Below are 27495 nucleotides of genomic sequence, written 5' to 3' on the forward strand. Positions count from 1 at the left end.
TGTAATCCATAGTTCACTCTTGTACTAGTCAGTCTGATATTACCCTGATAAAGGTATACCCTGTTTGCAGGCTAACTTTGTCTGCAGTTGAGATTATCACTTTGTCTCTTCACTTTATCCTCCTACTCCTATCCTTCTTCCTTTTGTAAAGGGTCCCAGAGTCTCATCGCTGTTTCCTTTCAGTCTTTATTCTGTACCATGTTATTGGGGAGTTAATTCAAATGCCTTGAACTGTTTACTTGCTTCACAGATTTCTCATCTACAGTTCTTCTGTCCTTTTGTTCAAACTTCTGGCTTGAATAGAATTTTACAATTCCCCCTAAATGTTCAGCTTCTAATTTGACTTGAAAGTGGTTGAAACACTGCTTTCATTTCTCCTGGATATGTGGACCTGAAATCTAGGGGTCCTCTTAGACTTGGCTGTCTTCTTAGACCCATGCAGCCATACTGCTTCTGAGATTTCTCAACGTTATGGCGAGGGAGATAACTGAGATAAGTCATCTGTTTCTGTTAACCCACCAAAACATTTATCCAGGCTCTCGCTTCGTATTGAGATCCTTTCCTAAGCTGCTTATTTTGATGTGTATGTGTATGTTTGCACATGTGAATATTAAATGCATAATTTCTTTCCACTTGCCTCTTTAAAACCTTTCCATAAACTCCCTAATGTGCCTACAAACTACTACTTTCTAAAGGTGTCTGGACAAACACCAAACTGAAACAATACCAAAATGTTTCACGTAGTCGTTCTGATATTTGTTATCACTGGTTTAATTCATCCATAGCCTGTCATCATAATTGTAGACTGTATTTTCTTTTGGGTGGGGGCTGTATAGTTAGAATAGAATAAGAACTGGTTGAGTTCCCTAGGTACAGCTGTACTTCCACTGCTAGATAATGTAAATCAGAAAGAAGAGAAATTCTTCATTATTGTCAGTACTCCGCAAGATTACATGTTTGAATTTCTGAAAAGTGCAGTGTGGAAAAACAAACAATGATACTATTGCAACTTTGAGGTTTTTTAGTCTAAATGCCAGTGAGGTAATTTCATACATGCTGCTGCTGCTGACTGGAAGTTATTTCAGAGATGTGGCACTGATTGTGATTGTTTTTACGTGTATCAAAGAAATTGTGAACTTTGTCATGCAAAGTGTGAAGCACAAACAACATTAATAGCCAGGAGTTGTTTTCATATGGATGTGGAAAATATGAACTATCAAATGATTTTTTTATTTAAAAATAAATAAATAAATAATTTTGTGCATAGTTTTTTAGACTATATATATACAAATTACGCATATTACATACAGCCTACCACTTTAAAGTTCAGATATTATCTTTACTCCATCTCTTTTATTGTAGAAAAATTTAGTGGTGACTTGGCTGATTCAAAAAATTAATCATGTGGGACTTGATGGCATTGTTAGAAAAGAAGTTGAATATACATGGCTTTAGCCACTTCCTTTACAAACCATAGAAGTTTGGAGGTTTAAGTGCACCATATGAGATGTGTGCTCTGTACAGTTACTGGTAACAAAGGTAGGCTTGTAACTCGGTAACAAAGGTACATTCATTCAGATGTTAAGTTCTTTGCATTGTATTTTTACATTTTGTACTTTATTAAATCCTTTTTAAAAAAGAAATTAAAGGCAAAATTACAATGTTTGGACAAATCATGATATTTAAGTTGAGAGAAATGTGTGTAATATTCAAGTAATATTTATCTTAACATTTAAGAACTGCAATGTAAATGGTATTACGTATATTAAGAGTTTAGTACTAGATCTAGCCTTTGCTGTTTGAACCTTTTCTAACCTTTTGTTTGTTATGATGCTACAATATCATTTGATTGTCCTCTCAGTCATGGTTCATTCAACTTTATGGAAAACATTCTAAGAGAAATACTTGTAACAAATTACTTAGAAAGCTCAAGTAGTGAAAAATGCAGGTATTTATATACACATAATAATAAAAAATGCATCTTGCCTAAAATGTTTGAAATAAACTCTTAGTGTGTGTGATAAAAAGCTTGTTTCCACAACCACAAAGGTCACGATGGCAGGTAAGGGAACCCCAATAACACAATCAGAGAAATGGTGGCCCAGCACAGGCTTCTCCAGTGGCTGTCACAGTATAGCGATCAGCCCTGTGCTCCCGAGGTGACACCTGTCATGATGAGACGACTAATGCTAGAGGCTGTCTGGACCACCTTACAGACTGAGGGGGTGTGGGATGCATTTGGGAGATGCAAGGAAAGAGCGTTTTGTGGTTGCATATGACTTGTGCAGTCTGGGAGAAGGAACCAAAGGCATTTTAGGGATCAGGGGAGAGAATGGAGGTTTCAGGATGATTGGTGAAGGAACCACCATGGGAAAATAGGGTGATAAAGGGATAAAAGGGGCAGGTTGCCTGTAAAGGGATTATTGATCAGTGTGCTTGTCTGGCCATGTCACAGACCTGGTCAGCACACTCTGTCCTGTCTTCGCATTAAACTCCATTTCAAACTAGTTTTGTGGGTGAAGGGCTCTCTAGGGACCTGCGTGTCTGTGGTGCAAGCAAGTGGAGGATATGCATGTTGGTGCATGATCGCTAGCAAATAACAAGCTGAACTAGCTGGCAAGAAGTTTAAGTGGCTAGGAAGCTGCGTATATGTGTGTATCTCTGGAGTGAGACAACTGGGAGAGCTGGCTACCAGAGGGACCAGTAGGTCCAGGCCAACTGCTGGAGAGTGTAACGTCTGTGGGTTGATTGAGAGTGCTGATTGTGGGGGGTGGGGGTGTGTGTCTGTGGAGGATGTGGCAGGGAGACAGAGGCGGCACACTATTGCTGATGGGCTCAGCTTTGGCCAGTGATGAGTCCTTCTTGGAGCTGCCTGGAACTGGCTCTGTCTGACACGGGGGCAGCTCCTGGTCTCTTCTCACAGAAGCCACCCCTGCAGCCCCCCCACTACCAAAATCTTGCTATATAAACCAAATACATATGTGTATGTATTTCTCACTAATGAGCCTTTATCAGCCAGAGAGGGGAAGGTGATGAGGCTATTGGTACTGCTTGCGTTTGTGCGAGTGCCGAGTGTTGGTGTCTGTGTACATCTGTGTGGCTGGCTGTGTGTGTACTGTATGTATGTGCATGTTTGCGTGTGTAACCTGGGATGACATGCTCAGCCTTGCTAATGGCTGGAACTGGGGCTGTGCAGCTGCTCAGGGTTTTCTGAACAGAAACCATAGTTATTTAGTACAGTATGTGGCAGGTATTTGACAGCTGATACTTAATCTATAAGCAGCATGGGAAGCAGAAAATGATGATAGCAACTATAAATGTGCTTTAAAATTCTTTATTAGGTTAGGCTTCAGTGGCAATAGATAACAAATAGTGAAGCAAGAAGCTCATTTTAGTTGAAGAGGTGGTGAGGGGAAGGCAAGACAAGCTACTAATGAAAAGCTTGATAAAAAAATCCAGAACTTGGTCAAAAATGTATTAGAAATTGTAAGAGCAGTGAAAGACAGAGGACTTGGACTTGACTTAATGTCAAGAAAAAATGTTAATCTTCTATCTGCTTAGCAACATTTCACCTTTGGTGTGAGAAGGTGTAAAGAGCAGTGGCCACAACTCTTCCCTGGGCCCTTGTTGTATTTGAGGTAGCAAGATAGAATCTGGTCAGTATTTCACTCGTTCTTTATTTCCTGGCAGCATAAAGCTTCTTTTAAAGGAACTTTAGAAGTTCCTTCCTACTTACAGTTTTTAATCAGCAATTTCTGTAGTTTGACGGTTGCAAAGCAAACAGTTGTACAGCTGAGATAGGTGGTGAGTTCAAGTCACCGAGCTTAAATGCTTTGAACATACAGAAAACTCATTTCCCTGAGATGCTTCCATAATAGATGAGTCCTTTATTTGCAGAAGAACCATGTGGTCCACTAAGAAGGGATAATATACTGAATGCTTGCCTCACTGTAGGTGGAGAGGTAGTGACAGCAAGTAGAGGTACTTAATTGGAAGTCAGAAATAAACTGAGACCAAATATGGTTTCAGACATAGAGTGGTACCGAGCAGAGACCTCAGCTTTCCAAAAATTGGGCATCTGAGCCTTTTCAGAGTGGTGGTACTGATTACGTCTGGATCGCTGGCATTGACAAAGGCAGTGACTGACAGGCTTGTCAGATCAAAATGCTGACTGACTGAAAGAGATGTTATCTGCAGTGTAGTGATCCTGGGCTCCAGAATAGGATTGCAGATTTATTTTAAAAAAACACAACTGCAATTTGAGGACAAGTAGTAAGCAGTTTCCTTAGCTATGCCTGTTCTCACTGTTGAGAGCTGGCTTGCTCAGGGTCGAGAGTCTGGATCATAGTGTGTAAACACATATAGTAAATCTGTAGTGATAAGTGTGGGGCTGTAGGTAGTTCCAGGGGTTGCAGTAGGGTTCAGGGACTGTTCAGGGCTGTGAAGAAATGAGGGAGAGACCATAGTGCTGTATTTGTAGCTGAATGATGGTATTACAAGTCTGATTTCTAGTCTGGAGGTGTGAAGAAGGGTGCTGTGTTAAAGTAGTGGTAGTTGCTGCTGCTTTATCTTGCTCAGTTCTTTCCATTATGTTTGCTGGCTTAGGAGCAACATGACACTTCTTCCTTCCTAGGTGTCCTCTCTCAATGGTCAGTGGGAAAACTTGGTCCTGTGCTGTAATGTTGTTGTTGGTTTTTGTTGTTGGATTTTTTGTTTGTTTGTCTGTTTTGGTGCTTCTGACCCAATGATGAGATGACCCTCATTGTTTGAGAATCATAACTTTATGCCTTTGGGAACAAATCCTATAACATCCCACATCTGTGGATGCAGTGGAACAGTTAAGTTACACAGATGGAGCGATGGGCTAAGGGTGGAGAGACTTCAGTGCAAGCTGACTTGTTTCCTAGGAGCTCTTTGTACAAAGCGTACAGGGTTGTAGAGATGGGCTCTGCAGAGTGCCTGCCTCATTTTCTGTCAACATGGCAGTTGATGCTAAACCAGGTTATCTAAACTGTTTGACAAAAGTTGCCTCTTCAGAATTGGCTCTGTGTGCTGGGTGTTTAAGGAAAATGGGGAAAACTCCTTACTTTTCCAGAAGTTACAATGTCTACATGTTATATCTTTTTTTGTGGAAGATCTGTGATATACATTGGTAGAAATGACTACAGTTGGTACAGACAGAACCTTTGGACTTCTAAGGCTTTTCTCACAAGATCCTATACAAGTATGAAGAGGAGATTTTTTCAAACTATTTAAAAACTAAATCACAGTGTTTTAAGATAACTAGAGGTTTATTTCTTTTTTAGTGGATTTTTAATTCCCATCTCAAATATTTGAAAGATAACTGTGGTCACAGACCAAATATTTTCCACTGCTATGCAAGAGAGGGATGAGACAGCTAAATTTCCCTAGTTGTGGCTTTCAACCAAAGGCTGACATGAATGAAAAAAGGCAAGAAACTCCAAGATGAGTCATAGAAGTGGGCGTTTCCATCGAGTGAGCTTTCATAACAGATCCACCAATCTATCACTAGCGACCAAAGAATAGTAAACCACAGCACAGGACTGTCAGAGAGCAGTTCCTCTAGATATACAATACTGCTTCCTAACATGGATCATATCATCTGAGCTGTTTTCTTCATAAGCGTGACAGAAGTGAGTATGCCAGCAGCAATGATAGAAATTGTTCTTAGCATTAAGTTTGTTTATACTTTAAATAATTTTTGAATTCATGATTCTTTAGATCTGACTATGATCAAACTGTCTTCTTGTTAAAATAAGAACTTACTTTCACGGAAGAACAAATGAAATTTATGGTAAATTGCATATATGATGTTAAATAACAGGAATCTAGAGATATGTATGTGGAATTGGGACAGTGCAACAAAATGGTGACATCGACCATCTCCACCATTATGTAAATTTACTACAGCCAAGTGAGATGTCTAACTAAAAAGCATAAATTAGAGTGCAGTCTTGTAGAATGTTACTGTTTGGCCTGTTTAAAGTAATTATATATTACTGTGTAAATGTTTCAGAGATTAATAATCTTTGTTTCACTTTGAGACCTGCCTTAGAGATCCTTTGACATTTTTATGTTTTCAATTATCAAATTTTATTGCTCTTCTAGACCTGTTGTTCTCTGAAATATTCTCATAGGCAACAGAAAACCACCATTTAATGTAGGGAAATAGTCAAGGAAGAAAGCTTTCTGAGATGAATGGTATTTCGGGGCTATGATTTTCAGCATCTTATCACCTAAAAATGAAAGGATAAAGCTTACTCATTCTGAGTTTTCATGACTTATGCGCACGCTGCTGGTTCTTTCATTTTTCTTTAGTAGCTTATAATGCTTTGTAAAATGTCCTTATTTTAAAAAAAAAAAAAATTAAAGAGCTTTTATTAAGATTTTGGTTTTATGTTTATTATATTTGTTTTAAACCACTAAATTAATATATTCATGCCTGTCATCATTTCTGTTACTCTCTTGATTTCAGTATCTACTGAACTTCGTTCTGTGGAAAAAATTAAAGTTCTGTTTTTAGGAAGAAAACCAAATAAATAATAAAATGAACAATGTCAGAGATGCTCTTCTTCTAGCTACACTAGACACAACTTTTCCCAAAGAAAGATTCAAATACTTATTTTTAGTCCCTAGGTTTGGCATATATCAAGGGAGTTACACTGCTGCACGTTAAGGGAGTATTTCTCCTATTATTTGCTGATTTGGTAGACCACATTAATTAAATAAGAGTCCCTGTGGTCTCTTGGGGAGATAGGAATAAGATTTTTAAAAAGCTTTTGAATACAAGTGTATTTGATAGTGTCCTGTATATAAATAATTTATGTACTCAGTTGAGTGCTTATGGTCTTTTGAGGAAATTTTGTCATCTTTTAATACTTGCTTATAGCCCGAAGGAGTGGAAGATATGTGAGAGGAGATGAAAAAGGTGCATGAAAGAGATATAAATTTATTCTTAGTTACACTAGTGACCAACAACCCCCCAAAACCTCATACTTTTGAAATTTTTTAATTTTAATTTATTTTTTACTTCTTTTTGGGTGCATGAGGAGCTTGTTAGGAAGGGACATCTTTGGCTGATATCTGTTCCAGTGCCAAAGTTGTGCCTATATTGTGTCACAAAAATTCTCATAGGAATCCTGGGAAAGAGCTTTTCATGCATCCACAGCTTATATTTACAGCATTCGTCAGAACACAGAGGTAACTGGCTGTACTGTTAAAAGCAAAGGTATATCGGAAAACTGGTGTCAATATTAGGTCTTTCTTCTCCGATAGCTGTTTAAATCCAGGATCATGCTTTGGACTGTATCTTTGCTGACAGAATTCTCTGCAGTAGATGTAGCTTTAAAACTGTGCTCTTTCAGAAGTTTGGTACCTTTTTATTTTTCTGTCTTTCAGTTTTCTCTTTGTCTGTAGTTAAATCTGAAAAAGCTGACTAACAAAAGCAAGATTTATCAAAATGACAAAGTGGATTTAAAATAAATGGTTTCTTCAAGACTGTTACATCATTATTTTTTGTTATTCACACTGGATCCTGCATTCTCAAGTCCACTGTTTTACAGAGGAGAGGAAAGTGGGACTTTCAGCTTTCAGAAAGTAGGCCTGTAGCTAATTACTTTGGTAATCAATTTTCCCCAGTTACCTGCATTTATATCTGGGTCTTAGTTCACCATTTTATCTAAAACATGCACTGCTGTAGGTGCAATTCCTTTTAAAAACTATTTTTCAAAGACTCCGTGACATCAGTTCAGCCCTTCACAGGTCACTTGAATCTTCTGGTTTGTCAGATGTCTCACTAGAATTCCTCGAACAATTTTTATTCCGGTATAAGACAAGAATTACGAGTGTCTATCCTGACTTTCTGACAAAATGGAATAATATCCATCCTTGATTTTGGAATTTTCAGTGTAGTAGGTCCAGTAAACAGAGCGCAAGATGATTGTCGCTTAGAACCTTTGTGCATCTTGTTATTGACCTCTACATGTCTAGCAGCCCCCTTGCAGTAAACTTAGCCAGTTGTGATAGTAAATCCTTACTCAAAGAGGCTGAAATGGTTTGTGTTAAATTTTATGCTTACTGGAACTCCACCCAGTTGTTCCTGATGTAGATAGGCGGTTCCTGCAGTAGAGGCTGTAAAGACAGGTTTCTAGTGAAAGTGGCGGGTCACCCTTTTCTGTTTTATTATCTTTAAATATTACCAAGGTACTCCATTAATTCCAGCTGTAAGTTTATTGTGTGGGAAGGGTAATTTTTTTGTACGTAAAGTAACTGGGGGAGGGAAAGAGAGTTTAATTTGTGATTAAAGAGACAACATAATTATATGCTTTATTATGATCAGTTTTTACAGAGAAATGTGAATGACTAGGAACCTCTACTGACTTGTAAACAAAATCATAGTGGTTGAGTATTTAGCAGAATTTGTCAAAAGCTAATTTTGTTTTTTTTTTTTTTAATTTTTTTAAGGAACTTCATGTTGATGTTGTTTATGCCAGAACACAGTAAGCAAGGCAAATTAACTCCAGCCTCGTGTAAACTTTTAATTGGCCAACATGGTGCAACTGAGTATGAATTCCAGGTGGCTTTGGAAATGAAGGAGAACTGAGCTCTCTGGCTGGAAGCTGAACGTGATGACGGCCTGGTCTATGGTAGGGAAGCTGAAAATGGAGAAGAGGCACTCCAGAGAAGACAGAAATGTGGAACAAGATGCTGGGGAATGCAGTGCTGAATCTGAGGAATGGACGAGCTCAGAAAGTGAACCTGAGCAACCATACTTCAGAAGCACCTGTAGCAATATTCAGTGGAGAGAAAAGGAGGTTCCCACTAAACCACATCGGCCACTCTGTCGTTCCCCTTGTTTGGATCGCCCAAGTTTTTCACAGAGCAGTATCACACAAGACTTGAAGCTAGACGAATGCAAAACAAATTTGGACAAGGAATACCAAGCTAAAATGGATTTTGCTTTAAAGCTTGGGTATGCAGGAGATCAGATCCAGGCTGTACTGAATAAATTGGGAGCAGATGCGCTCATCAATGATGTTCTGGCAGAGCTTGTGAGACTTGGCAACAAAAGTGAATCAGAGGGACAAAGCAGTGCCAGCAGTACCACTAGTACTCTGGTGCCAAGAGGCCCTTGCCCAAAGGAAATAGCAAGCCCTGAATTGTCACTTGAAGATGAAGTTGTGGATAACAGTGATAACTTGAGGCCAATTGTCATTGATGGAAGCAATGTGGCTATGAGGTGGGTCTCCCTGTCACAACATTTGGAAAGAATAAATCACTAAAATATGTATGAGAAAAATCGATATTGATGACAAAGTCATTTTAAGTTATGTAGTATATTTACACTGATAATACATCTTTTTTATGGACTCTTTAGTCCAGGCTTTTAATTACACTGTTACTCCTTTATACGTAATCTGTATTCCGATTCCCCTCCGCCCCTTTTCAAACCAAGTTCTTCCCTCAAATCTTTTGTTCTAGCAATCTAACTGTAGCGTGCTTTTGTGTGGATGGGTTTAATTTTTTGAAGTTCTTTAACAATGTTGAAAATGTTTTTTCTTCAATGTCCAGAGGCAACCAAATAGGGGAGGAAAGCTTGGTTCTTTCTAAAATGACATGCAGTGTGTGCTGATGACAGGCGGTGCACTTCAGGGTATTTGGGCTCCTGCTGATCAAGCCTGCTCAGAATTCAAAGCAATTTAGCTGTGTCAGTAGAGGGGCATGCATGAGCTAAACGTGCTGACTCACACAGCTGTGGTGCTTGTAATTTCGGACATGTCTGTACACACGTGCACTGCCTGGGTCAACACTAACTCAAGAGATCTGTCTCATGCCACCTTCGAGCATGTCTGTAGAGTACACACTTCAGTTTGCCAATGATTTGTTTATCATTGAGAAAGTATGATTTTCTGTGAGAGAGTTCTTTAAACAGTCTGTTTAGTGATCAGTGATATCGAGATTTCTTTGGGTAGTGTTTATACAATAGATTTCCTTTAGTATCAGCTTTCTGCTCTAAAAGAATTTGTGATCTGAATTATTTTTTTTCAGTGTATTAAGAAAATTCAGATTTTTATAGGTTTATTGAGTATTCTGAGTTTTGAAATACATACCCCCCTCCCCCCCCAAATCCTATAAAGATATTTTATATACAGGATTTTCCAGTGCTAAGTTGTGGTTACATCAATCCAAAAGATGTTTCTGTAAAGCAACATCACCAATATTGGATTTAACTTTTTTCTTTCTTTTTTTTTTTTTCTGTGCCTGTTGAATTTGCAGTCTCTGTACTGCTCGAGTTACTCCTGAGCATGATGTGGCAGCAACTGGAGAAAAGTGTGTGTGTACTATTGCGGAGCTTAAACTCATGCTCTATTTATAGAACTATAGAATGATAGAATATCTCAAGTTGGAAGGGACCCACAAGGATCATTGAGTCAAACTCATAACAAAATGCATATGCATCTGAAAATTTAAAAGGATATTAAATTCTGTAAAATCTGAAAAGTACGAAAATCTGAACAAAAATGCTTTAGCAGCATTGCAGCTTCTGTATTCATTATTTAAATTGCAAGGATTTGGACTACGCTGGTGATCTGTAGGCCTTAGTTATACAGATGGTATTAGATCTGTCTGCCCTTGGTCTGTTTCAGTGTTGCTTTATGTAACGGTGGGAGCCCAGGAAGAGCATCCATCTTGCCAGGGTTAGGTAATCTGTGATGTTGTTCTATAATAATAACAATAACAACAACACTGTAGTAAAATTTTGAATGACAATCTATAGAATAATGCTAAAGACAATTTTAATAAGGTGCAAATCTCTTAATTATGCAGCGTCTGCTCTACAGACTATCTGAAAAGTGCAAAGATTATACACTTCTCGTGCTTAAAAATACTGCAATTATTGACGCTGCAAATGGAGGCCTTGCCTTGTTGTAACCAAAAGGTGGCTATATATGGAAAATGGAACCATTTCCATTTTCAGTATTGAAATTTTCTTGAAGTAAACAGTTTTGGGTGATGCTACACAGAACTAACAGCTTGGAACAGGGTGGTGCAGCAGCTGGATGCCACTTTGTGTACAGTTAAATGCCAGCTGCTTTAAGCACTGGGAGGAGTTCCTAGTGTGATATAGCACCGCAAAACCTCCTTAATTACAGCCAACTGTGTGGGCTGCCCACGCACTTCAGGGCTGCGTAGCAGAGTCCTCTCCTGTGTCTTCTGCCCAGCACTGCTACCTAGACCCCTTCTTGGTTTTCTTTAATAGGGAGGGTCTTTGGTGCATATGGCCTCCCCTGCCCTTACAGCGTTCTGTAACCCTCCCACTGCCCACTCCACCGCTTTCTTGTGGTGAGGACCTCACTCCTCAAGATGGCATCACTGATGTGATTGAATTAGCACCTTTTGCAATGCATGGAGTGATTTGAAGAAATTAATTTTCTTCACAAGTTAATACAGAAGTCTTCAGAAATAATGACTGGTGGGTGGCAAACTAACTGGGCAGCATCACTCCTATCACAAGTGATGAAAAATTGCAGCTGTGTTGAGAAGAGGGGGGAGGAAATTGAATTAATATATTTTTAAGAGTGTGTATCAAGGAGCATAGTATTGGCTTACTAGTCTACCTTTATCAAATGCAATTTTGGAAGTAGTTCACTGCTAGCCACAATGAAGTGTAACAAAGAGGGTTGGTTTTATTTGGTGGTTGTTGTTTTTGTGTCTTTGGGTTGTTTCTTTTTTTTAGTAAAAAGGGCAGACCAATTTTTTTTTTTTTTCCTCAACTATTTACAGTATTAATTGAAAAGAACCAGAACTCTTAGTTTTTATTATTCAAATATATGGTGTAGTAGTAATATATGCACTCCTTTTTTCAGACAAAGAAAATGTTGGCTTGAATCCAAATACATAATCCAGCCATAATGCAAAGATCAGTGTCTCTCTTACCTGTGTAGACTAACTACTAAGGATATTTTAATTAAATGCTGTCATCTTCTCTTATACATGTCCTTATTCAGGCATTCCCAAACTATTTCCTGAGAGGATTTAAAACCTGATTCTTTAGTTCACTCTATGTCTAGCAAATCAAGATAGATGCACCCATGAGGTAGAATGAATAAGATTCGTAATTATTTCCTTAGTTTCTATCAAACCTCTAAATAATTTTTTTTTTCCTTTGCAGAAACTTCTTAGGCCTTTTTAAAAATTAAACCCCTTTATCTGAATTATGTGCTGTTCTAGAGACTCCTATATGTTTCAGAAAACAAATTTTTGATGGAGGGCAGGGCTTAAACAACTTTGGGAAGGTTATTTCTTTCCCTTAAAGAAAAAGTCCTAATAAAAAATGCAGAACATATAGATTAAAGAAACACACTTTTTTCAATCTAGATGTTTAAAAGCAGCTATCACCCGACAGCCAGCATTGTTAGTTCATTCCTTTTTTGTTACTGATAACTTTTTATGTTTTATATTTAAGGTAAGCTCAATTTGTTGGGGAAAGTGATATTTTTCATTAGCTCAGATAATAAAATGAAAAAGCAAAAAAACTTCATGTTTATTTGTTTTTACTTTTGGGATAGTGAAATTTCACACCATTTCTATAGAGTTTTAAGTAGCAATGTTGCTGTAATCTGATGGCTGAATAGCTCTGGACAATTGTCTTTTTCCAATTATGTAGGCTGGTCTAATAAATGTTTACCTATCTTTACAGATTTTGTTTCTCTTATATCCTTAGACCATGGCAGCTTTTAGAGAAGAAAAAAACACCACACCCCACAAAAACCCCAAAACCCCACAACAACAAAACCCAAAACCAAATGTAACTTTTGCCCTTGCTGTTTCTAAAACTTTTGCATGTTCTTCAGCCATGGGAATAAAGAAGGATTTTCCTGTCGGGGAATTCAACTAGCTGTTGATTGGTTTCTGGAAAAAGGACATAAAGATATCACTGTGTTTGTACCTGCATGGAGAAAAGAACAGTCTCGACCTGATGCACCAATTACAGGTAACAGATCAAGATTTTCTTTGACCCCTTGCTTAAAAAGAGAAAAAAAAAAAAAAAAAAAGTATTGCATTAAGGTACAACCATGTCATTATTTCTGATGGGTACTACATCCTGGGCTGTGGATGTGATGTTGCACAATGAGGTTGCACTCCACTGTTTGAAAACACAACAGTTTCACTGGGGAGGAAACACACATTAAAGTATCTGCATCTGTAAACAATGCTGGTTTTTGTAACATTATTGGATTGTTTCAACACTTTGGAGAAGTAGGAGTCATAATATTCCCAGTAGCAAACATTGTTAAGCATATAGGAACTGATTCTTAGTTGCTGGGTGAAAAAATAAAATAAGTAGTATCAGGCCAGGCACTCATTCAGTAGGATTGTCTTAAACACTGAAGAGGCAGCATGTGTTTTGGCCCATAGGAAGGACTTACGTTTTACTCTAGGCTAACAAGGCAGCTATTGTAATACAGGGACAACTGCATTCTTGATGTGCTCAGGAAGACTGAGCAAAGGTACATGGTTGTTTACAGAGGAGTACAGTGGTTATTGACTATTTACCCAGTGCTTTGAAACCTCAGGAATAAAATGGCACTCTGAATCTAGATATTTTTTAACGACAATTGGGGACCATAAATGAACATAATTACAAAATACTTTGTCAGAAAAGAGAGCAAGAAGTTTCACTTTTCAAAGGCTGCATTTCTTTCTTTTAAAAACTTTTTAAAAAGCTGCTCAAATAAAATTATTTTACAGATCAAGAAATCTTACGTAAATTGGAGAAAGAAAAAATTCTTGTTTTCACCCCATCGCGAAGAGTTCAGGGAAGAAGAGTAGTTTGCTATGATGATCGATTCATAGTAAAACTTGCTTTTGACTCAGACGGCATCATTGTATCAAATGACAACTATCGGGATCTTCAAAATGAAAAACCGGAATGGAAGAAGTTCATAGAGGAGCGGCTGCTAATGTATTCTTTTGTGAATGACAAGTATGCTTTTTTCTTCAAAAGTAAGGGAATTTGCTAATTCAGGATCCTCAGTAAAAATTAAAATTCACATTTCATTTCTTTCCCCTTAGATTTATGCCTCCTGATGATCCTTTAGGACGCCATGGTCCAAGCCTTGAAAATTTCTTAAGGAAAAGGCCAGTTATTCCTGAACATAAGAAGCAACCGTGTCCTTACGGTAAGTGCCGAAGTCAGATTGATTTATTGTATTGTAAGGTAGGTGGAACAAGCAATTAATTAACATCTTGTCATTACTGGGGGAAAAAAATGCCATTTTTCATGTTGCCATCCAAGCACTGTATCCTTTTTCATACCTTTCATACACATATTAATAAATACAATGTAGCAGAAAATTAAGGATTACCAGATACACCTTGTGGATAACACAGCTTTTTGCTATTTTCTCTGGTTTGTATTCAAGGAAGGAGATTCATAACTATACAAACTGTGTTAGAGCTATTTTGTTATATATAGGATTGAGTATGTTGTCAGTATTGAAGTCATGAGCCAGTAGGAGGAAAAGTGATGTGTCTTGCCCTTGATGCAGTGATATACGTGGATACAGGTAGCAGAGTCTGTGACTGCCTGTATATACAATACATATAATTATACCTTAGGGGGTTAATGTAGAAATATTACTATTGAGAAGTGGCGAAAGAAAATAAAGGAAAAAGATAGCAACTGGTGGTATTGATTAGTTTTTGGTTTATTTAACATGAAAACACTTTTCTTCCAGGTAAAAAGTGCACCTATGGGCACAAATGTAAATATTACCACCCAGAACGGGCAAACCAACCTCAAAGGTCAGTAGCGGATGAGCTTCGAATAAGTGCCAAATTATCTGCTGTGAAAACTATGAGTGAGGGAGCCTTGGCCAAATGTGGCACAGGGCCATCCAGCTCCAAAGGAGAGATCAGTTCTGAAGTGAAACGCATTGCCCCAAAACGTCAGTCAGATCCAAGCATTAGATCAGTAGCTGTGGAGCCTGAGGAAAAGTTATCAGTAGCCCGGAAGTCCGAGGCCAGCTCTGTCCCGTCTCTGGTTTCTGCATTAAGTGTACCAACGCTCCCTCCACCAAAAAGCCATGCAGCTGGTGCATTAAATACTCGTTCTGCAAGCAGTCCGGTGCCAGGTTCCTCACAGTTCATGCATCAGAAATCCTCACTGGAACATATGTCCAGTGTGCAATATCCTCCTATACTAGTCACCAATAGCCATGGCACCTCAGTTAGCTATACTGACCAGTATCCCAAATATGAATCGCTGGGGGACCATGGCTATTACTCCTTACTCAGTGATTTCTCCAACTTGAGCATAAGTAGTATCCGTAACACAGATTATTACGGGGCGGATATGGACCAGGGGATGTATTCTAGAAACTCAAGCCCCTGTCCTGACAATTGCTTAAGCCATACAAGTAATGATTCTTATTCCTCTTACAATGACTTGTATCTGGGTGTAGCAGATGCCAGTCCAGAAGACAATGTGAAGATCCACAGACTGCCATCGCAAAATCGTGTTCAGCCTTTTTCCCATGGTTACCATGAAGCCTTAAATAGAGTTCAGAGTTATGGAACAGAAGAGCCTAAGCAGTCCCTTCGCAAACAGTCAGTTTCCCACTTAGGCCTACATGCCCAGCATCCAGTTGTTGGAGCACGGTCCAGTTGTCCAGGAGAATACCCTGTGCCTCAAAACGTTCATCCATCAACTGCACAACCAAGCCGTGCCTTGGTCATGACAAGAATGGACAGTATTTCCGACTCACGGCTTTATGAAAGTAACCCTACCAGGCAGAGAAGACCACCTCTCTGTCGCGAGCAGCATGCTAGCTGGGATCCGTTACCGTGTGCGTCAGACTCCTACACTTACCACTCGTATCCACTGAGTAACAACCTCATGCAGCCATGTTACGAACCGGTAATGGTAAGAAGCATGCCTGAGAAGATGGAGCAACTCTGGAGGAACCCCTGGATTGGGATATGTGGTGAGCCACGGGAACCACATATCATCCCAGAACATCAGTATCAAACATACAAGAACCTCTGCAATATTTTCCCTCCGAGCATTGTCCTTTCTGTGATGGAAAAGAATCCCCACATGACAGATGCACAGCAGCTGGCAGCTATGATTGTTGCCAAATTAAGAACAGGGCGTTAAAGCATTACAGCCTCTTTTGGATAAATGAAACTACACGGCATAAAGAACCTGGAGGAAAACTTAAATGAAGAACGAAGGGCCCAATCTATTGTAAATATTTTCTACTAAGATAGTATAAAATTCTGTACACAGTAGCAATCATATATATATGCTGAGGCACAATATAAGAGTTGATTGTATTGTAAATTTTAAGATTTTAAATATAGGGATTTTTAATAGTATTTTATAGGAAATGCATACCTTGCTGCATGGATAGCTCATTAAGAACTACAATGTCACGTTCAGTGTCTCAAAGCTGTTACTACAAAATTATTGTTAGCAATTATATTGCATGTATTCGTGTACACATTCAATTTGCTTATAAATACCTAATCGGCCTTTAAAAGTATGCTCTAGACACACCCAGATGACTTTTAGGGTTTCAGCTTTGTCATTTGACACTGCCTACTGGCATATTAAATATTGAAGAAAAAGTAAACTTGACAAAAATTAAATACTCGATTTGTGACAGGAAAAACTGATTTCAGCTTCTGACTGTCAATATTGTTGTCGGTACTTAAATTTCAAAACCGTTCCCCAGGAGTTTGAATATCTATTACATTGTCCACTATGTTGGCTTAATCCAACAGAAGACAAATTAGGACCAAAACGTTAAGGAGCGTGAAGGCGTGAGCGCCAGTCAATAAACTAAAAGAAGTTTTAACTGTAGCTTTTCTCTTCAAATCGCCTCTCTACTGCGCAGTAAGCAGCTGCTGGCCCAGATGACAAGACAAGCTGAAAGTAAATTGGCAGTTTTATGTAAATTGCATTACTCAGCCTGGAGCAGGGGAAACTGGATATTAACATGAAGTTCATCAGTAACTACAGCCCCTCCCCTGGGGGCAAGGACGGCGTTTGAGGGAGCCTCACGCTCGGGAGGGCTGTACAAGATCAGCTTGAGGGCAGGCGGCTGCTTGGAAGGAGAGGCTACAGTTTGGGGTTGTGGCAAAGCTGGCCTGGTTTTTGCTCTTCAGATCCACGCAAAGGTGTGCATTTGCCTCATGAAGGCTTTTAGAGTTCCTGTTTCAACAGGTGAGATAATTTTGTGTGGCATTGTTTGCGCAACTGGTATCTTGCTCAGGGTGGGAACCTTTGTAGCTAAATGTCTCCAAAAGAGGCGTTTATTGTTTTTTAAGCTGCACTGACCGGACGCCCTTTTTTGAATCCATTGTATATTTCAACATTTCGAACCATTACTAACTCGATACCTCTCGAGCTAGGACTTGTTGACTTCTACTGTAGTTTTTTTCATGAAAGTTGAGAAGGCCTGGTTTATGGCCTTTTGTTTCTTCATGAGAAGGTGTGACACTGCCTAAATGTTTCTTACTGTGAAACACACGGAACGTGAGGCTGCAGTCAGGGTTGTTTCTGGTGTTTTGATAATGGCTTGCATGCTGCTTTCCAGTTATCTGTTTGTCTAGGAACAAAGTTATATAATTTCTTCCACTTGTGTTACTGTAACGGTTGGTTTGATTCAAAATACCTTGTGGGCTCTTTATCATGCGCAAAATATGTTCCTGTCATATAAAAAACCCAAACAAACCACAATTACAGGTGCAACTACAGTTAATTTACTCATATTTGATAACCGTATCATTTTGCACAGGATAAATCTTGCGTTGGTACAGGTACCATATATAATGACCAGGTCATTATATATTTAAAATGATTTAACTCAAAGGTGATGCTGTATTTACACTTGGTGTTTAAAAAAGTTAAGTTTTAATTAGTTGGTTATCGTCTCTGTTAATGGGAAAAAAATAAATCTTCAGAAACTTATAGTAGTTGGGGAAAACAGATTTAGCTCTTGACCAGTTTCCAAAAACATTTCTTACTAACCAGCATTTTATATTTTTAATTTGCAATTAATTCTTATTCTCTTCTCTTGCATGGTATAAGCAGCTGAGAGCAATGCCTCAAATAACCAGAAATGACCTTTTGTTTGTTGATACAAATTGTATCTCTTTTTCTTGATTGTATAAAAACTGTGTATAAAAAAAAAATAAATCTCTAGATTAACTTCAGTATTACATTTTCACCACAACGTTTGTGACACCATGTGTCACAGGGAAGTAGCCCATGAGTAATTATGGATCTTTTTTATTTAAAATGGGCACTTGTAGTTTATAGACAAACAAGGACAACTTTTCAGAACCAGTTTATTATGTGCACAGGTACTGTGTGTACACCTCGAAGCATTACATAGTTCTCTTTAGTCTATTTATTAAGCAGATACATTCTTGCACTAAACTTTCTGTAAAAAAGTTGCTGTTAACTCATCTGCATGTGTTTTAAAATGTAACAATATAATTGCTATAGACCCTGCTTTATTCTTAACGGATTAATTTATAAATTATTTAGGTATAAAATGAAGTTTATTGTGCACTCACGTTTTCCATCTTGCATGGAATTAAATATTTGTATGTAGAAAAATGTTTGTTCCCCTTTTCTCCAATTATAAAGATAAGCTATTTTAAGAGAGGTTTAGTAGGTGTTTTTGATGTTTTCTAATGTGGAAAACTGAGCGGCGATTTCTGTCTGAAGTGTTGGGTGGTTTATGGAGATACTCATTTTTGTAGGATTTGTCTAGTCATTTTAATTTTCACTAACTTTTGTCTTACTGATAGAACAATTCCTTTTTAAACAATGGGAATGCTGTGCCAATACAAACCCAGCATACTATTTCCCTAAGGCACTTTGAAGGCAAATTGTCTTTTTCTAAGAAGGTATCGGCATCTGTCGTGCACAGAGTTACAGAATGGGCAGTGGAGCCTTTGGGAAATAATTTGCAAATGTTGTGCTTGTTTAGTCCTCCTTAGAGGTAACGAAACTTTTAACCTGATGTAGTCTTTCCTAATCAACTACTTTAAGTGATAATTCAGTCATCCACATCTGTTTTCAGATATGTTTACGAGCCAACGCAGAACACTGACACATTCATTAATCTTCAGCGCATAAGCTTAGATTTCTTCTTACATGGAAGAGTTGATCTTATTAACACCTGATCATAACTGTCTATATTGTAAATATAAGACTTTGTATAAATGCTCTTTTTGAGAGCATGGTATTTAAATGTTTTTAAAACTGTAAAAGAACAGTTCTAGAAACTATATTTTAATAAAATCCATGAAATTACAATTCTAGATGAGAAAAAAAAAAAAGTGGGAAGGTAAAATGCTGACCTCCTGCAATCAGTAGGAGTTAAGCAGTAACTTCAGTGCTTTACTGGGGCCAGAGCGTTCTCTGGGAGTTATGATTTACTGATGTTTCATCTTTAGCTATATTACTTTCACATAATTTGTCACTTAAAAGTGTATAACTTTAAATTCATGAATCAAAAATTAAATGCTTTATGAGATGTTTAAGTTATTTAATGTTTGTGGGTTTTTTTAAGAATTACATGTCAGTAATATATTAAATTGTACATACAGATGATTTCACTACTGTTAGTCCTGTTGTTGTCATATTGAGCTGCAGTAGTTGGCTTTATTCATTTGTAGAATTAAACATTACTGTTTAATTGTTGTAAAATTTTATAAATCTCTTTGGGTTTTTTTGGTTGACCCAAATATAATGTAAGTCTTAATGACAAAATGAGTGAAAATGGATGTTAAACCAGTATGTGGTATTCGTAAATCTCTGTAGTAATAAGCGTGCGCTGCTCTACTTGCTGCTGCATGTAATTCATTCACTAGCATGAGTCTGTTCAGCTTTTGTAAAAATGCTTTAACTGTAAACTTAAACACAGAAGGTGTGGATATGGTTGCTTAGAACGAGCAGAAGGATCCTCATTAAAAAAACAGAACCAAACCATCTATCTCGGCGAGTTCCCCCCTACATACTTTTAATGCCAGTTTACCTCAAAGCGTGAATTTTGGCATTTTGAAATTCTTAATGATAAAGCCAGAACACACAAAGAATCAGTTAAAAAATACCTGGTGACATGCATGTATACCTGTGACGTACACCAAACCACGAACAGGAACATTTCAAGGGACATGGTTTGGCTATAGTAATTTCTAAAACTCCATGCTAGAGAGCAGGAGCACGCGTCACAGCTGTGAGACTTTGCTCCACAGAGCTGAAATATGACTTTAGCTTGACTTGCCAAAAGTTTACCTGAAGCATTGCTGCTACAGGACTCATAGTAGTCAGATCATTAGATCTGTTGCTATTATTTCTATGGTCAGTGTTCAGGTTTAATACTCCTCTCATTAACCGTATTTCTTGTATTCTTCCAGTTGAAATATTGCAAGTGCACCGTCACTTAAATTATTCTCATGCTGGTGTTTGGTTAGCCTTCAAAGAGCCATTATACAATATGATTTTGGTCTGTGGTATTTAAAGTTTGTAAATGTATTAAGAGTTGAGAGAAGAATCTAAAAGAAATCTAGGCTATTACCTGTTCCTCCCCCACCTGCTCTGCGTAAAAGGTTTGCACAATTATTTAATAATATGAAACATGTTACACTTTATATATTGCTTATTTAATAAAACTAAGAGCCATTGGATTATTTGTTTCTAGCTTTTGATTTTGTAACCCTCTTTAGGTGAGTCCCCAAAAGCTGTTTTGTCCAAAACAATCGTTGTAGTCTGACCAAATTATTTCTCAATATTTTAGCTGATTTACTGAAAAATACCCAGATTCTGAAATCATACATAATGCTCAGATTTTCCATCTGTACTTAAATCTGTGAAGAACAGGACAAGAGTTTTACTTTTCTTTAAAAAGCAAAAGAAAAAGTACTATTTAGGTCCTGCTGTCTTGTGAGAATAACATCCTTTGTCAGTCTGTATTACACAAATTTTCTTTTGCTTTTTAAACACTCCATTTCCCATATTATGGGGGAGGCGATACAATGTCATTTATTTCCATTGCTTTGACTTAAATTGCTTTACCTTGGGGAGAGGGGGGTGGGGCAGAGTAAAGCAAACGAAAGGACATTGATACACAAAGATCATTCCATCTGCATTTGGCTGAACTCACCGTTGCCATGTCTGTTATCACAAGGGCCAGGAACGGCACAAAACCCATGAGATCCACTACACTACCTGTAGTACAAAACTGCCTTTTTCCTAATCCCAGGCTGTTTATCCTTAATTTACATCCTCAAGTATACCGCTCCTGGAAACAAGTACTAATTAGATTCCATGGTCTCAGTTTTCTCCCCAAAACTGTAACCCCTGGGTAGAGCTGAAGTCCTTTGCAGAATAGCTGCCTTTGGGAATAAGAAAATGGAATATTAAACACTTGAGTAGCCAGGAAGAAGTTATCCTAATAAGGTTCCACTACTCTGTCCAATTAATTACACCAAAAGGAAATTCAGACAGTGGCAAAAGCCAAAAGGGGTCACAGGCCACAGAAGCAGTGGCTCCAGGCCTTAACATCCTCAGCAACTCCTGCTTGCAGGATTTATCCCATATAGTTCCAGCTTCTGTCTCCAACCCTGTCTGTAGTGTCCCTTTGGAGATGTTTTTTCAGACAGTAATGTCTGTCTGGAGAGATTAATTTACAGGGAGAAAGCAGTCTCGAGCAGTCCTGCCCAATGCAAAGGAAAAATGAAGTAATTTAGGAATACATCAACATTGCCTTTCCCATCCCCACTCAGAATATGCTTCTAGCAAAGGAAGTAATCAGCATATTGAAAACAAATTTTACCAAGTAAACTTTTACTAAAGGGGAAAAAATCATATGTAGCACAGTATTTCGCCAGCGTCACCTGCTCCTTTTTGAACTGTTCTGTTTGCATTGAGAGACCTCAGAAGTACCAAATACAGTAACTGTTAACTTACTTGCTTTTTTAGTCATTTGAACTAGCTGGCTTTAAATGTTATGATTATCTATGCATTTATTATGTGTTATTCACAGTACCATTGTCATTTCCCAGGTACCTGGCAAAGTAGCTACAAAATTGTTCCTCTTGTGAATTAATCAGATCAAACAAACACCAAGTTGCTTAATCCTGAACAGAACAATACTTAAGTGTCTAGGTTTTGCACTTCTGTTATTTTTAGTACAAGCCCCTTTTTTTAAAAATCTAAACATTTGTGTTTCTTCAGCCATTCCCAACTTCTTTGTTTTTCCTTTGTTTCAAGCCCCCCTCCCCCCCCAGTAACACTTTGTTTAAAATTCATACCATTACTTTGGCTCCTCCTCAAGTCTCGGTATTCTGTTTTTAAAGCATCTGGCAGTTTCGTGCTTTTCCACAAGTCACCACAGCACTGGATTTAACTATTTTATTTGGCTCTGCAATTAGATCAAAGACCAGAATGTTTATTCTGTAATTCACTCGCTGGGGCAATGGCAGATCCACAGGGCAGTAACTACAGCTGATGAAGAAATTATAGTAGCACATGATTTTAGCAAGTAAATATTTACCAAAGGGGAAAAAGGTTACAAGCAGCACAGCATTTGCCAGCATCACACTTTCCTTTTTGAGCTGTTACGCTTGTTTGCATTGACAGACCTCAGAAGTACCAACTACAATAATTTAAGTCATTTCTTACTCTACCAAATACAGTAATAAAAGAAAAAATCCTCTTCAGTCGAAATTTCCTAAGTAAGCTTGAGGAACTGCTGGGTAAACAGAGACATTTCTAAAAATACTAAAAAAGGGGAAGGGCCTTACATGAAAAATCCCTCCTAACAGAAAGAGAATTTTGTTGTGATTTGCATTAGCACTGCTTGTTTTTGAACAAGGAAACATACGACCTATCTTCCATTTTAAACAACTTCTGGCTGTCTGGTAAAGACATCCTGCAGTAGAACAGGATGACAAAAATCGGAACAAAGAAATAATACTTAAGTTATAGACATTTAACTATGCTGTTACTTGAGAACCAGCCCAAAGCATCCACGAAGGTGCTGTTCTAAACTTTCAATTGAATCCTATCCAATGTACTGCTAAAGCTCTATGTCCCTTTCTGTATCTCCTTCTACAGAATATTAGCACACAATGCCAGCAGCAGCTCTAAAGAACTTAAAAAGATTCCATTCCACAGTGCTGCACTGACACATTCCTGTTTCTGTTTAGTTTGTAAATACTGCAAATTATTAGACTGACTCAGAGAAAGGCTCTGTCTTGCCCTCTAGCAGATAGATACACTCCAACAAATTCTTACTGAGTCGTCCTGTAATAAATATATGCTTAAATTCCTAGTTTTTGACAGGTAATTGCAGAAGCTTCCAAGTTCCAAGAACCTTAATACAGGTAAAGAAACCTGAATTTAGGAAAAACGAGCTGGAAGTCCTTTTTCTCAACAACTTTCCAACAAGGTACTTACTCAGGTCCATCTCTGCAGTAATCACACCAGCTCTCAGCAAAGACCACAGTATTAGTTACCAACCTCAGCAAAATCATGAATAGAAATAACATCAAGTAGAAAACTTTAATTAAAAAGAAACAGTAGTGGCCTCAAGCCATCACTTGAAAATAATGCCAAGAAATTTTTTTTTTCCAAGATATTTCTGCACCTCAGTGCATTCAGCCATGCTATAACTAGGCTTGGTCCCCGAAGCTTCTTGTGAAATCCCAGTTAGATGAAAATAGTAGCACCACCTTATCCTTGCAAAATCACACAAACTCATACAAGACAAAGTTAGTGTCACTGACGTAGGAAGGGCTCAATAGTGTGGCCAGTGAGGACCAGGGGACACTTTCCAGAATATCTGAGTGAAAAAGGAAAAACAGGATCCAGAAAGAAAGTTTTCCTTCAGTCCGTTGTATTTATTAACCGTGAAAAAAATTAAGGAACACTGAAGGACTCCATAGTACTCTAACTGTATCTGGCAAACATCAACTACACCAAAAAGTTCACGATAGTGGTTAAGCAAGACAATGGTTACTACACATGGAACTTAACACACACCACGTTTATAAAATATTGATTTTACATGGCAAAAATCAGTAAATCTTCAAGAAAAAAAAATATCCCAGAGTGGCCTATTTCCCTGTCAGCGTTACTAGTTCTTCCGTGCCACTTATCTTGTGCAATACTGAAAGCCGCAGAACACTCTGCTGTCTTAGAAAAGTTGAAGGCCACTTTTTATTTTATGGAAGTCATTCTGGGTCCATAACAATCCTCCTGTCCCAGGAACATTCAATTCTGCAGAGCTGTGAGAGGAAGAGAAATAAAAGCACATAAGCGCCGAGCTGATTTAGAAGCTCATATCACCGAAGTCATTTTGATCGCACTTTAAACTTGTTAAGTTTTATTTCCATAACAAAATGTCGTTTCTCATTTTTAGCTCTGAATATTTAGCCACTGGAATGTGCTTAGTTTGTCATCAGTTCGTTCAAGAGAGGCGACAGTCCTGAGGTGCCCAAGCTATCAAAGCACAAACCAAAGGAAAGGTCACCAGTTACTAACAATTGGGAGGGAGATGTGACTGCAGAAATAACCACATGACAACTGTCATCTGACCCTTCATCTGTCCCTTGCAACAGGCAGGAGGAGCTGATCGGGTGAAACGCTAACACAGGAAGCAGTCCATGTGAAAACAGTCTGTCACTAGTTACAAATGGTTCAATGCCTATAGATTCTGCCCACGGAAACTAGCCATTCCACGGGCTTTACACAGAACTCACAGAAACCAGTGCATTTACGGAGACTTTAAAGGAAGTTGTTGTTTGGTGACACCCACAGCATGCGAAGTAATTTCTAATTTTAGAAGGTGTCTCACTCAAACAGGCGTAAAATCCCTTTTCACTGCGGAAGTTACCCACTGAGGGCTGAGGCCCAGGAGTTCCCCCAAAGAGCGACCGTTTACGTGACTCGCTAACTAACACAGCATATAAAGGAACAAGTAAGATTTTATACAGTGCTCCCAGACATAAGGCACTATCAAACACATGGCTCAAAGAACAGCTGGAGAACAATGTAAACCTCTCCCTACCCAAATTTTTACTATGTGAAGGAACTTAAATCACTACTATGCTGTTAAGTAGGTCAGATAATAATCAGAGTGATAAAACGAACCCTTATTATTATGAGAAAGGTGTTATTATTATATGAGAAAGGTGAAGGTGAAAGCTAAATTTTATCAATAAAACAAATCTTTAAAGGATCCACTTGAAACCTGGTATCTGACATTGTGAAGGATAAAAAAGGGAAAATCTGGTTGTCTTGTGCATGTTTTTCACTTTCTCTATTCCTTATGCCCAAGGGGAGCTCACGCACTCCGAGCTACAACCCGCCATCCTCCAGGATAAGAATATATTCCCTGCTTACTCACTGTCTTTACCATTCAGCACATATTAACCATCCCTCTCACCTACCTGCTTATGCATCTCATCCTTAGGACAACAAAATCCAGTCATTATCCATTAAATGATGAATCTCATTTTTGAAATGTCAGTGCAACTGCTTGATGCAATCCCTAAAGCAATTGCATGTCCGCAACTCCACCCCCCGAGAACTCTCCCAGCGGTCATTGTTTGCCAAATTTGCCCCTGCTGTCAGGCAGAACTGACACTGGGAGTAAACAAAAAGCACATATGCTTATCACAAGAAACAAAACCTCTGCCTGAGGATGACAGCAGCTATTCAAAGCTTCAGAGGTTGCCACAGCAACAGTAAACACAAACTCTGACAACAGACATACACAGCATGCACCAGAAAACCCACCAAAGAACAGTCGTTTGGGACCAGGGAGGAAGGAACTGCAAGCTTTTCCAAAGTATCCAAGCTTCACAGGAACTTATGCCTCATGTTAAAACAAAACCAAAAAACCTCTGAAGACAGAAAATAATTTCTGCAAACAAGACTGAGATGTTTGGCAAGTTTTATTTATACAGCAACTTCAAGCTATACGCCAAAAAACTCAATGTCTTTTCCAGATGTTCAGTACTGGAATAACTGGCTGTATAGGAGAGGCAGCCGCTCAGAGCTCCTCAGAGACAGATAATTTCTCCCTTAAGGTGAAAACACCTCTTAGACACTCTCTGCTCAGATGAAACACTGCCAGAGGCCTTGCAGACAGAGCCAACACAGAAACATCACAGCTATCACACCCAGTGTAATGACGGCCTTCCTCCGGCTGTTGGAAACTATCCTGAATTCCGCCTGCTAATGGGGTCATTTTTCCTCCCTTGTGATGCACATTCATGACTTCACAGACCTGCTGTCATTCCCAAGACAGGGACTCAGCGGACAGACACTGACATCATTCTCTGCCTTAACTGTACCGCATGAAGGCTGCCAAGAGCAAGCGCATCATCACAGCAGATCAACTGCTTTTCAGGAGGGATCAAACTAGAGTATTGCCAAGCAGAGTAACAGACTTTATTACCTGGGATTCAAGGGAGAAAGTGCCTTTTCCATAATCAGTGCTACCTTGTCCCCCAGCCACTTGCTTGCCACTAGTTTCTTCCAATAGTATATCTGCAAAGACAGCTAAATACCTGGTTTGAGGTAAAACAGAACCAACTTTCGGTGGCCAGTCCAGCCCAAACCACGACAGTGACGATGGAGCACAGCCCCAAAACTCACTGGTTTTAGCTGGACTCAGCTCTTTTTGAACTACTTTGCTTTTCTGAGATTCAGGCTATTCTCATTTGGAAACAGCATGCTTGTCTTCGGGAAGATCTGATGGCAAACCAGAGAAACTACGTGTAAAGGGTTCCACAAGAGGCCAAACTGCATGATAAGGGACAGGCATAAAAACAGGAACAGGGGAAGAATAGAAAATGACTTATCCAGCAGCATCGTGGCAGAAAACTTTGTGGGTAGCTAGGCTGTTGCTTTCAGCACAGGGAAGGCACATCCTCCAATTTTCTGAACCTCCAGAAACAAGAACAAAAGCAGAAAAAGAAGTGAAACACAGGAACTGAGGTGTGCTCTTGATTGTCTCTCAAGAGACAATCAGATTGACTTTGTCAAAGTCAGATTGACTTTGTCTTTAAAAGGGAAGGGAGGCTGTCAGCCAAAACCTATTTTCCCCAGTATGTAATGAAGTTTTGCTACAGATTCATAAGAGTTATTTAGTAACGCACAGACCTCTAACAAGGCAGGCAGAATTCAGGCAGGTGTTAAACAACATAGATTAAACGCATCATAAGATCACCAAACACTCCATTCTCATCTGTGGACCTGGTGAATTGGGGCTGCAGCAAGAGGTTCTGCTTCTGTTATATGACTTGTCCACAGCCCTTTTTCCAAATTTATGTCAAACTCCATGCTTCAGGAAACCCTTTCTGCAGTTCATTACCTTCATTTGCTTAAAGTCTGGGGAGCCAGAGAGAAAGACAAAGGCAGCCACGGCTTTTAGAAAG

At 38.7% G+C, this 27495-nt stretch overlaps 2 protein-coding genes across 2 annotated transcripts in view; one reads left to right on the forward strand and one right to left on the reverse strand.

The window, feature by feature from the left end:
* Positions 1-8428: 8428 nt before the first annotated feature.
* On the forward strand, positions 8429-16244 carry ZC3H12B (zinc finger CCCH-type containing 12B). Its single transcript, XM_082488199.1, has 5 exons — positions 8429-9259; positions 12876-13015; positions 13774-14008; positions 14098-14204; positions 14763-16244. The coding sequence occupies exons 1-5, from the start codon at positions 8649-8651 to the stop codon at positions 16181-16183; spliced, it is 2514 nt and encodes an 837-aa protein (XP_082344325.1). The 5' UTR covers positions 8429-8648; the 3' UTR covers positions 16184-16244.
* Positions 16245-24074: 7830 nt separating this feature from the next.
* Positions 24075-27495, reverse strand: part of LAS1L (LAS1 like ribosome biogenesis factor) — a 33503-nt gene continuing 30082 nt past the window's right edge. The window contains exon 13 of the mRNA XM_082488133.1: positions 24075-24336. Coding sequence (XP_082344259.1) covers positions 24246-24336 — 91 coding nt within the window. The 3' untranslated portion in view covers positions 24075-24245. The remainder of the gene's footprint in view (positions 24337-27495) is intronic.

The sequence above is a fragment of the Vanellus vanellus genome (genome assembly GCF_965231255.1).
Source record: "Vanellus vanellus genome assembly, chromosome: 10".
Classification (NCBI taxonomy): Eukaryota; Metazoa; Chordata; class Aves; order Charadriiformes; family Charadriidae; genus Vanellus; species Vanellus vanellus.

Bases quoted from the DNA above. Each gene is read 5' to 3' on its own strand.
- ZC3H12B (XM_082488199.1), top strand. From the start codon at position 8,649: ATGACGGCCTGGTCTATGGTAGGGAAGCTGAAAATGGAGAAGAGGCAC. The intron at 13,016-13,773 runs GTAACAGATCAA...ATTATTTTACAG, and splicing joins ACCTGATGCACCAATTACAG to ATCAAGAAATCTTACGTAAA. The intron at 14,205-14,762 runs GTAAGTGCCGAA...CTTTTCTTCCAG, and splicing joins GAAGCAACCGTGTCCTTACG to GTAAAAAGTGCACCTATGGG.